This window comes from Lepisma saccharinum, chromosome 6, assembly GCF_977018435.1.
Source record: "Lepisma saccharinum chromosome 6, izLepSacc3.1, whole genome shotgun sequence".
Lineage (NCBI taxonomy): Eukaryota > Metazoa > Arthropoda > Insecta > Zygentoma > Lepismatidae > Lepisma > Lepisma saccharinum.
In genome coordinates, this window is record NC_139234.1 from 49,654,539 (window position 1) to 49,672,342 (window position 17,804).

At 35.8% G+C, this 17,804-nt stretch overlaps 2 protein-coding genes across 3 annotated transcripts in view; one reads left to right on the forward strand and one right to left on the reverse strand.

Annotated features, from left to right (window-relative positions):
* Window positions 1-5,969, reverse strand: part of LOC145989380 (zinc finger C4H2 domain-containing protein) — a 31,814-nt gene extending 25,845 nt beyond the window's left edge. The window contains exons 1-2 of the mRNA XM_083124724.1: window positions 5,837-5,969; window positions 1,285-1,456 (exon numbers count right to left, since the gene is read on the reverse strand). Of these exons, the coding sequence (XP_082980850.1) occupies window positions 1,285-1,456; window positions 5,837-5,895 (231 nt within the window). The 5' untranslated portion in view covers window positions 5,896-5,969. The remainder of the gene's footprint in view (window positions 1-1,284; window positions 1,457-5,836) is intronic.
* A 62-nt stretch (window positions 5,970-6,031) lies between these two features.
* LOC145988734 (uncharacterized) overlaps window positions 6,032-17,804 on the forward strand; it is a 28,749-nt gene continuing 16,976 nt past the window's right edge. Inside the window, exon 1 of one of the 2 annotated variants that reach the window (XM_083123853.1) lies at window positions 6,032-6,275. In XM_083123853.1, the coding sequence (XP_082979979.1) occupies window positions 6,191-6,275 (85 nt within the window). In that variant the 5' untranslated portion in view covers window positions 6,032-6,190. The remainder of the gene's footprint in view (window positions 6,276-17,804) is intronic. The other variant, XM_083123852.1, reaches the window with a different exon arrangement.

The following is a 17,804-nucleotide window of genomic DNA, read 5'->3' on the forward strand; positions in this document are numbered from 1 at the left end:
TTTGCATGTAATGAGATGTGGTGTAGATGGAGAATCAGCAATTAGCGTTCCAACAATGAAATTACTTACATACCGTCCCAAAGCATCAGTTGTTTCGTCGATGGAAATCCACACATAGGAACTGCCTACTTCTGCCCTAATTGATTCTAAAGTTTCTTTGTAGGAATGTGGAAGATATCGCTTTCGAAGGGTTGACTCGTCAGGAAGTTTACGGCCACAATATTTTTCCAGAAAATCCCGGAACTTCGGTACTTGAATTTTATACCACGGGATGTTTGCTGCAATCATTGCCTTGCACATTTCCTTGTAAAACACACTGAATGAAGAATCCTCTTGCATCTGGGTTAGTAAAACTTGCTTCTTTTCACTCCGTAGTTGTTTGTTTTTCACATGAAGTGAAGTGCGAACATGTTGATCTAATTGAGACTTCATAGTGAACCCAACTTTTTTATCGCACACTCGACAAAAAATAACTTTACCATCCGTAGTAAATGCATCATCGACTGCTATCCAAGATCGCAACTTTTGAGATAACAAGGAGGTAGGCGGAGCCATTCCAGCTTTCTACAGCTAAAACACTGTTTAAATACTGAGGCAAGCTCTTCTTAAAACTCCAATGGTTAAAATGAAAAGGCGACGAAATATATATACGAAATTCTACGGTTGAGTTAACAATACTTCATTCAAGATTTGTCGCCGCCGGCTGCAAAAATCAAAACGATCACAACAATGTACGGATGAAAGGTAAGTGCCTCTCAGCGTTGTACTTGCTGCCTTCCATTGTTGGTTCTCTTAGTTCGCTGTGTGTTGCTTGCCGCTCCATGTTACAAACTGGAAACTGAAACACTGTCGAATCTTGATGTAATTGTTACGATGCTGCGAATCAACGAACTGCTATGTACGTACAACGAAGGCAAATCGCACTTTTAAGTTGCTATATTTTTTTAGACCTGGAAATGGGGAGGGGAAGTGAGAAGATACTTTTTTAACTAGTAAGCCAAAAGTTCATTGGATTTTCCTCTTAAGGACTGTTTTATGTAAAAAATATTTCATATCTTAGGAATATGTAACATTTAGTAAAATATGTAAAAATATGTAATATAAAACTTCACTGTGACATCTCTACTGACGTAATTCGTCAATATATTTTAATTCCACGCTTGTACATATAAAGGAAAAAATATGTAATTACATAGAAATCCGGGCTTTAGTGATAACACAGACAATTGGAACTTGAATCTAAATAGCTTCATGTGAAAAAATATATAGCAGTATGTTACTTACAGTGTTAATATCAGCATGTATCTGTCGAAGTTCTTCTACATGTGCCATCTTCTCTTGTAAGAGAAGATCCATTTCATGTTTGTAATCAGTCAGACATTTCTCCTCTTGATCGGTAGATTCAACCTCATGCACGATTCGTAGTTTAATCTTTTCCAGTTGAATGGTTTTTATTCTGAAATAGAAGTAGTTACATGTTTTCTGTCAAAAAGCATTGATTAGTCACAAAAATATCAGAGACAAAACATAGATTGGCTAAATAAAATTCAAGTACAATTCTAGATTTTAGATGATTTTTTCAGATGACAATTGTAATAAAATGTAAATATAAATTTCAAAATTTCTACTAAACATTAACAGATAATTTCTTATACCATCTTAGCATGTATGTGTATACTTTATGAAAGCAGAAGTGAAGGACATGTGCATGAAACTAATTCATTCCATGTGTGAAAGAGTGAAAGATGTTTCTAAAGCTAAAGGAGGTAATATCTCCTACTAAAATGAAAATAACATAGTCTTGAACTTCGATTTAACTGTAATACAAACAAACATTGCAAAAAGAGTTTGTGTATCTGTAGTTTCCCTGTAAAAGAAAAAATACAATGTTCATACTTCAATGTTAGCACTCGTTTATCTCTTCCCAACTAATTTGCACAATACTGTACTATGCATCTCCATTAGCATACAACAAAACAAATAGTTCACAACAAGCACACTTCTATCATAGAGTGTTCTACATTTTATTATCATAATCTTTTACAAGTCAAAGTAAGATAAGGTTGTTGAAATGTAAACGTTCATGATTAATTTATTCATATAATGTTTGTATAATAATAAATCTACTAAAAATATCAGTTTTCAGATACAGCGACTGTGGAAAAGCATCAGGAGTCTGGTTACATATCAACAGGGCTCCTCACTCCAAAAAAAAGCAAATATTGTTAACAAAGCTTATTAATAATAATAATAATAAAATTATTGCCATTAGGCCAAGTACAGCAATAGACAAAGTCAATAGTTAGGATATGCACAATATAGTGTCAAACCAATAATAGGCTATAAAAAGCTTATTAAATTATGTACCAAAACTAAATTATATGCATACTAGACATTCAAAAAACTCATTAATATCATAAAATGGGTACAAAACTAACCAGTTGTACAATTTGTTTTTAAAACCCTGTAACGATTGCAAGTAGAATGGAATTTGGTATGACTGAAGATGACCGGACCCTTCTCCGATTTTCTTCATATTTGGCATACTTACTAATTGAGGCCTGCTAATGACGAATCTGAAGTTAAAATTTGTCGGAAACGTACAGAAATTGCAAAATAATTGCGAACTATTGATGTGTGGTTAGGTTCGGCAAGCATAGTTAAAATTTTGTGTCGTGGTAGTATCAGGATCTAGAAATTGCAAAATAATTGTGAACCATTGACGCTAGCCCCATGAACCATTGACTTGTGGTTAGGTTAGTTTCGGTTAGGTTAGGCAAACATAGTTAGAAATTTGGTGTTGTGGTAGTATCAGGAATATACCGGGTGGTCCATTTATAATGATAGTATGGAATATCGCATGCAGAATGCATCCAATCGAAAAATTGCACAGAATAAAAGTTCGATACTATTGAGGGGGTAAGTCAATGCCGCAAAAATTTTGTCGCCGCCACCCACCCCTTAGGGGGGGAGGGGGTAAATTTGAAATTTCAAATGGAACACCCCATTTGTTTTACATATTTGGATTCCGTGTAGAAAAAGAAGAATTGGAGCGATTTTACAATACCGGGAATTTCTCCATTTTGTTTGAAATTCGGCATACTCAGTAAATTAGGGCTCCTAATCACGAATCTGAAGTTAAAATTTGGCGCTCACGTGTCAAACTTAAGAGGGTCAGTCATCGAAACCGACAATGCAGAATTGCTCATTATTTATCACAAGATTTTCAGTTTCGAATACTTAAAGAACGAAATATATATATTCCTGATATTACTATGACCCTAAAATTTAATGTTTCCTAACCTAACCTAACCACGTGCCAATGGTTCGTGGGGCTAGCGCCAATGGTCCTTGGGGCTAGCCATAATTCAGGAATTTCTATATGTCGGCGACAAATTTTAAGTGCAGATTCGTGATTAGGGGACCCAAATTAGTAAGTATCCGAAATTTCAAACAAACCCTGTATTGTTACATTACACCGAAGAATTTTTTGTTTGAAAAATTTTGTAAAAAAAATTGCAAACTTCGAACATTTATAAACATTTGGTAGTTTCAGATCCATTTTGTTCCCTTTATGTAATAACGGTTTTGGTTTTCCGTTGAGAACATTGCATAAACAAATTTTATTCAAAAAATGTTTGCAAAGAATTTTGCAAAAGAAAATTGTTTGCAATTTATGTTTTTGTGTAACAATAAATAATATTAATTTGTTCCAACTCTCTGGTTTCAAGGAACAATTTCATATGAACAATACTACTCACAACTCCATTCAGGCTCGGGCCATATTGGACACAAATTTTCCTGGTCGATGGATAGGACGTGGAGGACCCTTTTCTTGGCCAGCTCGTTCACCCGATCTCACGTTGCCTGATTTCTACCTTTGGGGACTACTTAAAGAAAAGTGCTACCACGAAGTTCCAACAACGCCAGAAATCATGAGGCAATGAATTATTGATTCGGTACTATTATCGTATGAGGGAAACACCTACGAATCATATATTTCGGACTTCTTTACATTGCTAACGTGTTATTTTCGAATGTGGAACATTTCTTAAGGTGAAATAATGCATTTCTAACTAAGATAATGTCTATTTCTTCTATTTACGAGTACTTACTGTTACTTGTTGTTTCGATTCTGTAACACACATGGCCGTGATAGCGTACTGGTTTAGGGGGCGTTCTGAGAGTGTTTTGTCGATTTATGCAGTGTGGCAATCTCGTTCACTGGAAAATATCTATTTTCGTGCCTGGATTTGAAATTATGCTAACACGTCGCAAACCATTGACGTTAGCCTCACAAACCATTGAAGTTAGCCCCTCAAACCATTGATGTTAGCCCCACAAACCATTGATGTTAGCCCCACAAACCATTGACGTTAGCCACCCCACAAACCATTGACGTTAGCCAGCCCCACAAACCATTGACGTTAGTCCCAAAAACCATTCATGTTAGCCCCAAAAACCATTTTCTATAAGGTTAGGTTAGGTTAGGCAAGCATAGTTAAAAAAAAATAATTAAAAATACTCAACACGTCATGTTCTAGTGAAAACACGGCGAGGCTGAAACACTGGCTACAGGGTTGCATCATCTTAACACACGGAACGTTGCCCTCTCGTGCAGAAAGCAAATGGCGGGAGCAGAAACAGTGTGTCGGACAGAGATTTTCGCAGAAAATAACACACATTCACATTAAAATGGATCAAATCTACATGCAGGAAGTTCCACAACGCTAAAGAAAATGATTTCCGTAAGTACTTTCTCCTGTAAATTTGAAGGAATCCGTTTCCCTCATACGATAATGTTACCATTGATTCTTGTGCCTCTATCACTCCCGACATTTTGGGACGAACAGTGTGGAGCTTCAGACAGTGTGTTTTGAAATGCATTGAAGAGAACGGTCCTCATTTTGAACATTTGCTCCTTTAAACATGTTTGTGTACCTCAAATGATAACCAATTTGTAGTAACATACTTAATTTTGTTGTTAGAATTGTGGAAGTTCGGGGAAGTGTTTTCTCGCATCGTTCATTCAATTTTGCCGGTAAATCATCCATTTTTCGATATAAATGTGTGACCGATGCACGAAAGCTCTTGCATCCATTACTTCCAGGTGGATGTAGCCTGTGTGTGATAACGTAATCCCGGTCAGTGTTTCCAAACACGTGTTTTTGTAACTGAAGAAGGTAAGTTTCCACAAATGGTTTGTGGTGCTATGTGTCAATGGTTCGTAGGGCTATGTGTCACTGGTTCGTGGGGCTATGCGAGAATGGTGTGTGGGGCTACGTAGGTATTTTTTTGGTGGAGTGGGGTGGAAACACTGCATGATGACTACGGTAGTGAAACTGTGACCATCATTTAGCATGTTACTGAAGGGAAAAAGAAACTAACAAATCTTAATTCATACGTCGAAAATAGATTATTTCAGTGAAAGAAAACGAAATGGCACCTTCAAGAATCCTTAGGAATGCAGAATACATAAGCACCAATGTGAAAAAGAAGAAAATAAAGGAATTTCAGGCGTTTCGGGGATACTTAACATTTAATAGAACGAAAAGGGACCAAGAACAGATCCTTGTGGGACTCTAATCTTAACCTGTTTAAAATTAGATTTCTCCTTACCAACACAAACGATCTGTCTACGGTTCTCTAAATAACACTTCATAAGATTGAGACCAGTACTACATGTACCATATTTAGCCAGTTTATTTAGTAATAATGTATGATCTACACAATCAGAAGCCTTACTCAGATCACAAAATGTGGACTGAGCAAAGCCTTTGTTCTCAAAAGCCTTAAAAATATTTTTAACCAGGGCAACTATAGCACCAATTGTTACCTAACATCTTTCACAGCTTCCAACTTCGCAAATATACTTCGTTCCTCCAGTATGTTCATTATGATCTTGGTAACTTATATTCTACGACCACCATTCAGCATTCACAGAGTTGTAATCAAGTAGAGATTGAAGTCTTCAACACAGTGGTCTTCAATATGACTTACACTGTTGTTGGTGTTTCCGGCGGACCGATTATGACTAACGTAGCTGTGACGTGACGTGACACCTTCCGGCTTCCTCTGTGTCAAATTCTGTGTCAAGAATCTATGTTGTCGGTTCTGTAAAGTAAAATATTTGGAATAAGCAAGGTTCATAGGGTTTTTTCAACAGTTCTATACCATACAGTGCATAAAGATGAAGATAAATTCAACGCTACTATCGTTGTTATATGTCTTTTGTGGGGCTCTTCTAGTTATATCGGCTCCAAGTAATAGTACAGGTACGTCTTTGGCTTTTATCCGAGATACATGCGACACGTTTTTAAATAGAAATTTGTGTTAATTTTGATGAATATATTGAAGATAACAGAAAATTAGTGGAAACATTGTTGGATATCATGTTGCTTTTTAAGACTGCTTTTAGCGAATTTCACGTGACCTTGGCTGAGTTGTGCAATCATAGCCCATTTTCTTTTGTCGTTCACATTCACGGACTTATCAAATGCCATTGCAGAATTATCAAAGCTATATACTACGTAATGCAATATACACAACTTTTGTGCTATTCAATTTTGCGAATAAAAAGAAATACTTAGAAACGTGCCGTTTCTGGCATACCTATTGCTTTCATTTTTCCATACCAATGAAATAAATCAAATTGTACACATTGGTCTGGAAATTTCTTTGTAAAAACCTGAAAAATCAGGACATTGGCAACGATTCCAAATGTTTGCGGAAGTTATATAGAAGTATTGAGAAAGTGAGCAAGATTCTTTGAATATTGACCAGGAGGATTCACCTGGTCGATATCCCTAGAGAATCTGTCATTCATCAACAGGAAAGCTTCCAAGACATGTTGGGAATTGTTTAGAATACTGGGAGCAATTGTAGAAGTACATTTGAAGCTTGGAGAACTCATTATTATTTAGTCCCAATATCCGATTGTTTGATTCCCAATTAATCATAATGCATAGTCATGCAAAATAATCTAACACAGTAATTTTTAGTGTTTGATTGTAACTGCGACGTTTCGGTCTAGTTTCCCAGAACTTTCTAAAGCTACACTAAGATATACATACAAAAACACAACCTCACATGGCTAGTCACTACACTTCTAAGGAAAGAATGTGTAATTAAAGGAGTGTAAATGTGCGAGGTTGTGTTTTTGTATGTATATCTTAGTGTAACTTGAGAAAGTTCTGGGAAACTAGAACGAAACGTCTCAGATAAAATCAATACCCCACGAACCATTGACACATAGCCCCACAAACCATTTGCGGAAACATACGTTCTTCAGTTACAAAACACTTTTTTTAATAAAAAATTATAAAAAAAACGTGAATAGACGTTAAAAAATGATCCGCGAAGCAGATAGGTAAGTACAAATGTCAAAAATTGACTAAACTCAGAAGTTATAGGTGTCCGAAGGATAGTAAACGGTACTAGTTTACTATCCTTCGGACACATTTATTTATTTTTACAGAAGAAACTACTTACCGTAATAAGTTCCTGTAGCATTGTCGAACATCGGGAAGGTGTTTTGTGTGATGTGGGAATGTTTCATAGCTGAAATTCATGTTGTTCGTTGAAAATGAATTCTGCGACAAAGATAGCGTTTGGGGCGTGCATGTTCGTATACCATCAAGTTCGTACACCTTCATACACCATCACCTTCATACACCGTCGTGACTATCATGACGTGTCCTGATTGTGTTTTGTTGGTATCCAGTGTTTCGAACTGTCTGCGTTTGCGACGAGAGTTAGAACTGTGAATCGAGGGTTTGGATAATGACATGTGGTGGGTGTGTTGTGAAATTAGTGCCGGGTGTTGAGGATCCGGTGGAGTTTTTGGTTGCACACGGGGTGGTGAAGAGAGGAAAGGAATGTGCAAAGTGTGGGAGCGAATGTAAGCTACTCGTGAGGAAGAATGGGATGTGGGAATATGTATAATGGAAAGGTAAGAAAGAGAATATATGTTTCGGTAAAAATTTGGTGTGTTTTTATGAGGATGTAGAAATTGGAAATAATTGCGAATCATTGGCGCTAGCCCCACGAACCATTGGCGCATGGATAGGTTAGTAGGGCCACGCAAAGGTTTCAATAGTGAAAAAGATAGCCCCACGAACCATTGGCGCTAGCCCCACGAACCATTGGCACGTGGATAGGTTAGTAGGGCCACGCAAAGGTTTCAATAGTGAAAAAGATAGCCCCACGAACCATTGGCACCAGCCCCACGAACCATTGGCGCTATCCCCACAAACCATTGGCACGTGGATAGGTTAGTAGGGCCACGCAAAGGTTTCAATAGTGAAAAAGATAGCCCCACGAACCATTGGCACCAGCCCCACGAACCATTGGCGCTAGCCCCACAAACCGTTGGCACGTGGATAGGTTAGTAGGGCCACGCAAAGGTTTCAATAGTGAAAAAGATAGCCCCACGAACCATTGGCGCTAGCCCCACGAACCATTGGCGCATGGATAGGTTAGTAGGGCCATGCAAAGGTTTCAATAGTTAAAAATATAGCCCCACGAACCATTGGCGCTAGCCCCACAAACCATTGGCACGTGGATAGGTTAGTAGGGCCACGCAAAGGTTTCAATAGTGAAAAAGATAGCCCCACGAACCATTGGCGCTAGCCCCACAAACCATTGGCGCTAGCCCCACGAACCATTGGCACGTGGATAGGTTAGTAGGGCCACACAAAGGTTTCAATAGTTAAAAATTTGTTTCGAAAAAAATATTCGTAGCCCCACACACCATTCTCGGATAGCCCCACGAACCATTGGTGCGTGGATAGGTTAGTTCAGTTAGGTTGGGATACATAGTTAAAATTTGGTGTCAGAACGCGAAAAATAAAGTTAAAAAGAAATAGATCTGATTAAGTTTGTTGACGGGCATTTCTTGGGCTCCGAAGGTTGAAACACTGCATAACAATTGAAAATCGAGAAAAATCAAGGTCGATGCGTCATTCCTACGTGTTATTATTTACGAAGGTGTCCGCGCCATGTTGTGTGTGAGGCAAACGGAAAGGTAGGAGGAAGAAGTAGTCGTAAGGTGAAAAATTGCTCTTACTTTCATCAAAACAACGTCAATACACGTTCAGGAATGTTCCGCGAAGCAGATACGTAAGTTCAAATGTCAAAAATTTGGCAAAAGAGAAGCCGGATGTGCAATTATGTAGGAAGGTGTACTCGCGATATTGTGTCTCAGGCAAGCGAAAAGGCCTACCAGAAAGACGTACTGGTAATGTGAAAAATTGCTCTTTCTTTCATCAAAACAACGTTGATACACCTTCAGGAATGTTCCGCGAAGCAGATAATTAAGTACAAATGTCAAAAATTGACGAAACGAAAAAAAATTGATGTGTCCGAAGTATAGTAAATTTTTACCAATCTTAAAACATTGTACATATGGATACTTTATTATATCAACAAATTAGAGGATCAGATATAATGCCGATTGGGCTCTCTTCTAGAGTCTAAATACAGCTCGTTGGAATGAAGCATTCGCTGCTCATGCGCGAACAAGAAACTGAAGCAACACGATGCACGGTATTGACAAAACTGCACAGTCCGAGAGGCACGTAAACGACACGCGACATGTGTTTCGTGTTGCGTGTCGTGTGTGTCTTCGGTGTGAATTCTCCCTAAAAGTTATACTTTTTTCTATGGTGGTACTGAAAATCATAATTTTGGAACAGGCTTTTTCATAAATAATAGAATTATCTCGGCTCTTAAATAGTAGAATTTATTAATGATAGGATATCATATGCAGTTTTACAGGGTAGGTGGTGTAAAATTATTTTAATAAACATATATGCACCAACGGAAGATAAAGATGATAATACTAAAGATGATTTTTATACAGAGTTAGGACAGATCTTTGATAAATTTTCTCAGTATGATATGAAAATTCTGTTAGGTGACTGTAATGCACAGATTGGCAAAGAAGAGACATTTAAACCCACGATTGGTAAAGAAAATCTTCATGAATTAAGTAATGATAATGGTATAAGATTGATTACTTTTGCAACCTCAAAGAATTTAATTGTGAAAAGTACCACTTTTAAACATAAAGATATCCATAAATATACCTGGTCTTCTCCAGATGGTAAAACTCATAATCAGATAGATCATATTCTCATTGATAAGAGAAGGCATACTAGTATAATTGACGTTCGTACACATAGAGGTGCTGACTGTGCCAGTGACCATTATTTAGTAATTGCTAAATTAAGAGAAAGACTCTCAGTGATAAATCATAAGCAACAAGATCTAAAAGTTCTAAAATTTGATACAGGAAAGTTTACTGATGAAAGAATTAAGAAAGATTACAGAATTAAACTGTCAAATAGATTTGATGTTTTGCAGGATTTAAATGATGATGAAAATATAAATGATGATGAAAATATAAATGAAACAGATGTAAATAAGAATTGGGAGCACATACGTAATGCAATAGAATCAGCAGCTAAAGAAAGTATAGGATACCATAAACCGAGAAAAAGTAAGTCATGGTTTGATAATGAATGTCATAATCTAATAGAAATAAGAAATCAGGCTAGACTTAGGTGGTTAAATAACTCTGATGATACAAATCTAAACAATTATAATAGAATAAAGCGAGAAGTTAACCACACGTTTAGAAGTAAAAAAAGAGATTACTTGAAAAGCAAAATTAACGAAATTGAAACAAACAGCAAAAATAAAAATATCAGTGATTTATATAAAGGTGTAAATGAGTTTAGAAAGGGGTGGCAACCTAAAGTAAATTTGATAAAAGATAAAGACGGTGATTTTCTAGCTGACCCAAGCAATATTCTAAATAGGTGGAAGAACTACTTTAATGACCTTTTAAATGTCCATGTAGGAGATAAATCAGAAGTGAATGAAGTCCACACAGCAGAACCTTTAGTTCCAGAACCTAACTTGACTGAAGTTAAAGATGCTATTAAAAGGCTAAAGAATAACAAAGCACCTGGCATTGATTTAATACCAGCTGAGTTATTTAAATATGGTGGAAATTCATTAATATGTCAAATTCTTAAATTAATTTATTTAATATGGAATAAAGAAGAAATCCCTCAACAGTGGAAAGAATCCATAATTGTTCCTGTGTTTAAAAAAGGTGATAAAATGAACTGCAATAATTACCGTGGAATTTCTCTACTCTCAAAAACATACAAAATATTGTCTAACATTCTTTTAACAAGACTAACCCCATATGCTAATGAAATTATAGGTGATTATCAATGTGGATTTAAACATAACAGATCAAATTTTTCACATCAGACAGACACTTGAAAAAAAGTGGGAATATAATCAAAATGTCCATCAGCTATTCATTGATTTCAAAAAAGCATATGATTCGGTCAAAAGAGATAAATTATATACTAAGAAGCTTGTTAGTATGATAAAAATTTGCACCAGTGGAACAGAAAGTAAAATTTGTGTGGGTATTAATATGTCTGACAAATTTACAATTCATGATGGATTAAAACAAGGAGCTGCATTATCTCCATTGCTCTTTAATTTTGCCTTAGAATATGCTGTTAGGAAGGTAAAAGAAACTAAAGAAGGACTAAAATTAAATGGTGTGACTCAGTTGTTAGCATATGCAGATGATGTAGACATACTGGGGGATGATGTGAATACAATTAAGAATAATGCTAAAATAATTTTCAAAACTGCTAAAGAGATAGGTTTGGAAGTTAACAAAGAGAAAACTAAATATATGCTTACAGTCCGAAACCAAGTGTTAGGCAATAATCAAAATCTAATTATTGATAACAACTCGTTTGAACCAGTTTCCAAATTCAAATACTTAGGAGTAATATTAACAAATGAAAATTATATTAAAGAGGAAATAAAAAGTAGGCTTAATTCAGGAAATGCATGTTACTTCTCTCTTCATAAACTTTTGTCTTCTCGTTTAATATCTAAGAAACTAAAAGTTAAAATATACAAAACAGTAATTTTACCTGTAGTATTATATGGATGTGAAACTTGGTCCCTTAGATTGAAAGAGGAACATAAATTGAGAGTATTTGAAAATAAGATTCTTAGGAAAATCTTTGGACCTAAAAGGGATGAGGAGACAGGTAAGTGGAGAAGGTTACATAATTTAGAACTACATAATTTGTATTCATGTCCAGATATTATTAGAATAATTAAATCAAGAAGACTTAGGTGGGCAGGCCATGTGGCACGAATGGGAGAGGAAAGAAGAGTTTACAGGATTCTTGTTGGGAAACCTGATGGTAAGAGACCTGTAGGAAGGCCAAGAGGAAGATGGAGGGACAACGTTGAGATGGACCTAAGGGAAATCGGTAGGGATGGAAAAGAGTATATAGATCTTGCTCAAGATAGGGAAAGATGGAAGGCCTGTGTTGCTGCAGCCATGAACCTTCTGGTTTAAGAAGGCTAGAGAGTTAGTTAGTTAGTAGAATATGGAAACTGGACTGACTATTAGCAATGCGATTTTTGCCACAGCTTCTAATTAGCCCCGTCTAGTTCGCTGCACTTTTTGACACTCTTTGCACCGAAGTGTCTAGTTGGTTACACGTTGCAACACTGTGTCGTCTAGTTCGTTAATTTGGGGTCAATTAGGGGTAATAAGAAACTTATTTTCTATTTTCATTATTTGTGAAAGCAAAAATTTGAAAAAAATTCACAAGCTAGTCTCATTAATTGTCTATCACTAAAAAAAATCAAGATGATTGTGGTTTAAGATTATTCCATCATTTGTTTATGCTTGTGTGAAACTTTTCCATTGGAAAGTAGCATTTTCACACTAATATTATTTTCTAAAGTAAATACAGATTATACATTCTTGATATTTTTTACGTGATTCTGTGGACAGAAGATAGGACTTTCTGGTCCTATTTTGTTAATTTTCTGTCACAAAAATAGTGTGTGATTATTGTCATGTATCTTATTACCCCAAATATTAAAAGCAAATGGGGTATTAAGATACTGATGTCTATTACCCGTTGGTTTGGGCAATAATCAATAACACTTTGATTTCTCATCATGGCAAGCAGAAGTCATCTCATGAAGATCAAGAAGATAGTGAAACAGATACTATTATGCCAGAACGATACTATGCCATTTACTATGGCATCAGCTGGTATGTGGGACGAGTTACTAAAGTTCAAGAAGACAGCTGCATAATCAAGTTCCTGAAATAATCTTTGGGTACTTTTAATTGGCCTTCTTATGACGACTTGCAAAGTGTACATAAAGACTTTATCTTGTGTGGCCCTTTATCTTTAAACGGAAACGGACCATTACTTTTAAGCCGCTCAGACCTAGTTAGAATCAAAACACTATATGCAGAGAAGAAAAAGAAAATTATAAAGTCACAAATATGATTTTCTTTGTTAATTTACCATAAAACCTATTAGAAATTAGCATTTGAAGATGTCAGTTGCTTTTGCTTTGAAAATATAGAGCTGTATCAAAACTTTTGCCATTACATTTATTTTCTAGCATTTTCTAGTAAAAAGTATTAAAAACATATGTACCAAAATTTTATGGGTAAATAAGATACACATGTTGAGTGTATCTTTTTACTCCAGCCAGTTTAATAGATAGAATGGCCTCCCCCATGGCGCAGTGGTAGCGTCATTACCTTGTAATCGAGGGGTCCCAGGTTCGATACCCGGTGGAGGCACAAGTGGTTCGGATCCCACTTTAAACTGTAGGTCCAGTCCAGATTAGCCTTACTGTGCACAAAGTGGACTTAAAACACCAACTCAAACCAACTTAATAGATAGAATGCATTAAAATACATAGCAGGGGTAATAAGGTGAAAAAAATGTCAATTATTTTATAATTTTTGTGTGCTTGTTTTATTGCACAATTGAGCTCATTGTTTTTCTGCATACATTGGGTTACCAACTATGCAAGGAAAAATTATCAATGCTAGAAATTTAAAATTGTTGGCTACGTTAATTTTTCATGTTTCTTATTCCCCCACTCTCCCCTAGTGTATTTGGTGTCTGCACACTGGATACACCTGCACTGCACAGTGTGTCAAGAAGTGCAGCGAACTAGACAGGGCTATTGAGTCACGTCGGTCAATATGAAGTTTGCTTCATTTGTTTTATGCTGATATTTGTAATAGTCTCATCCTTTGCATGTCTGTGTTACATACATTGTAATAATGATATTTTACAAGTCCTAGACTTACATAGTGAGGTTTCTCATATTTTTTAAATCTTACCAAACCAAAAAACAAATTGTAATGTACTTCTTGTCCAGATAGTAATTGCTCGGTGTCTGTGGCCATATTTGGAACTAACGATGGTATGAGAAATTATTTGCAACATATAACAATGCCACTTCGCATTTACAATACATGTCACATTAGAGTAGACCGGAGAGAATAAGTTGCCACAAAAGTCTAGTTCTGAGTTGCAGACCTCAAGTATATTCCAGCTTGTAAAAATAAACTAGTGTTTAGTTACAGGTATATTAACAAAGTTTGCAAAATTACTGGGGACTCTTAAGACAAAATTTCAAGTTTGTTAGAGTGATAAATTGGGCAAGTGGTAAAGGACTGGCCCAGTTGCCTGAAGATCGCAGGTTTGAATCTCTTTTAGAGAAGATTTTTGTTATTAAGTAGAATTAGTGTATTATCAACATGTATAAGAAACAAAATATGAAAACTATACTTTTGATATATATAATTTCTCATCGATGCCACTGAGGATGTGTTTTTCATGTAGTTTCTCCAATACTATTACTTCTTACACGAGGCAATAGGGTGGACAGAGAGAGATTTTGTGAATATGTTAACCCTTTGTGGCCCAACTGTGAGGTAAAATATGAGTTGATTGGTTTTAAAGAAGCTAGGACAACCCATATATACCTCCTTTACAAATTCCTGGGCACCCTGCTGCATAACAACCAAGGAAAACATCATACTGCTAAGAAAACTTTGGCGTTCACTGTGTGAATTGTGGGCTCAGACATAGATCACAAAGCTTACCAATCATAGAGCTTCACATGCTCAGCTCGCAGTCTTCTTAGGTAGACTGTTGAATCATACATGTCATAGGCCATCCTATCTGTGACCGAATTCTAAATTTCCTCGTTTACAATATGTAGAGTTAACAAGAAGACATTATGTCTCGTAGTTTCGAAAAACACTAATTTAATTGTAACACACTCTTTCAAATAATTTATATGAGTAGCAGATAGAATAGTGCAATATGGTTTCAACACATGGGTAGGGGCATACATTCGATGGATCAAGGCGGAGGGTGTGGTCCGGACATTGTGATACCTGCTTACCATACAAAGGGTCCCCAGTTTGATCCTCCCCTATGGCACTGATTTTTAAAGGATAGAAAGCGAACTAATGTAAGCCTGTGAAAATTTTTATTGCATAGTTGAGAACTTTATTTATTTTTTAATAGAAATTGCAAATAGTTGTGAAACTGCTCAATACAAAACTACTATAATATAGTTGAAACCATAAAATGAGACATGAATAAAATAAATGGAATAATAAAAAATTGTAAATAGTGTGTTATTTAAATGTAGTGTTTGCATAGAAATGGTGTAACTATATTATTTGCTTGTCCATTGTGGGTTTACTGATGGAGCTATGCTATTAAATCCTGCCTCTTAACTCCATACACAGACGCAAACGTTAATGTTGGAATTGTTAGTAGCAATGTGGCAAGCTGTCATAATGTGATGTCTCTTGCGGTTTTCCATTTATATTTCTTCAGTTTCTATTAAAATAATAAATTATTTATGTTGCTTTATACCTTGAAAAATTGTGTAATTTTAGGTGTTGTATTAATGTAGTGCACTCATCCACCATTCCTTATCCACAAACGTTTCTTAAAAATTGAAAGAATGTCATGATTGAACCAAGGTGTGACATCATAATCATATTGTGGAGGCTACGCACTGAGGCAGAGAACACCACACTTCCACGAGCCTTCATGGGTAATGTCTTATTGCAGAGCGATCAAGGAACTAACTTCCTGTGTGTGACTTGTATCTGGGAAAACAGACTTTTCTGTGCATGATTCCTACTTCCCTTTAATACCTAATCTTACATTTTTTGTCGAAAAACATATAAAGTCGTTTAATATTTTTTACAGAAGGGTCATTCCACATCAAATAAATGCAAAAAAAACTAAGATTTTGACACACACCTACTCAGATTTCAATGAAATTTTGTATACACCCTTTATGGTTGAAAGAAACCCCCTAAATGTTTTTTTACTCTATCTCAAACAGTTTTCATTTTACAGCACTTTGAAATGTCATCAAATCAGTGTAGTCTGTCACTCTTTGAGACCCTCGACACAAGATACCTTTGCTTACATTTTATTTCTTTTCTCCTTAACCAATCATCAGATCTCTTTGAATGAGGATTTCAGAAAAAATACATCAGCACTCCAAAAAAAGACTAATAATGGATTTGTAGCCTAATTTTTGTGGTGGGAAAACTAGGTTACGAAAATCTGAATTTTCATCATGTGGGTATGATGGAATCAAAAACTTTTGATGTAAATCATTGCAAAGACGTGCTCTTTCTCTACAAAAAATGAAATTTGTGGTTTTTGCCTAAAATATCAGGGTCAATCCGTACCAAATGGTCCAGCACTGGTTGCTCGACCATTTTTAAAAATTTTCATTTGTTTGTCGTTGTAACCCCTGTACAAGGGTAGTTCAAAACAGGCATTGTTTTTCTAGAACTAGACTTTGTTTGAAAATGGCGGTCATTTTTGTTTCATTATTTGCAACATTATTGGCCTAAGCAGACAGTTGCGATAATTATGATAACTCGGCTAAGAAAAATTATAGAAATCTGTGGTATAAAAAACCCATTGTTTTCAGTACATTTCAGGCTATATTTTATGTTCCATATTTTTTTCACCACATCTAATGCAAATGACTGAAATTTAGGGTCAAAACTGACTGATATTCAATTTTGAAAGGAAATCAATGTATAGGATATTATTTTAGTAGGTAAGCAATGAGATATCAGAGCTATAATTTTTTTCGGAGGAAACATGTACATCCAAAGTTTCAGCAGAATATATTTGACACACAGCCGTACACACCTTTTCTTTGATAATAGCTACTAATGGGCTTATTATGCCATTCGTATGTTGCTATTAATTAATACGTACAATAATTGTAATTCCATGATAGTTGAGGACTAAAAGTGGTAAACGTAAGTGCCAAAAGCGAATGTGTTGGGAAATCGTATCGTTCCGCAATCAGCCTGTAAGAACGTGCACACTAGTGACCTCTTTACACACCCTTTGAACAAACTTAAGCCAAGCGTCAAGCTAAGTTTGCAGCAGGTTTTATGTATCAATCCGTGCAAGAGCTGAGCTCAGAATCTTCCGTGCCAATCTTGCCTCAACCACCGAGCTGCTTACATCGTAGACACTTGAGAAAATCCACAGTATTGCCAACTGCACAACACATCAAAACCCGCATGCATGTCAAGAGGAATGTATTTTTGGTTCTTTTTGTCTCCTGAAACATAAAATTTTAGAAGTGCTTTCTGCACATAAATTATTTAATAAATGTGTCATTACTTAATATAAATATGAAATAGCTTCTAAACATAGAGCATGTGTGTATATTTCGAGCACGCAAAAATGAAAATAAACAAAGATAGGCCCCTCTTGAATTTAATGACAAATTATTGTTTGGTTAGAAAGAAATACATTTATGAAAAACTTGGTTGCTTTATTAGCAATACATCCGTTACTGTAAGACACACACACTTTAAGTTATACCAGCAAAAAAGCATGATTTGTTATTGG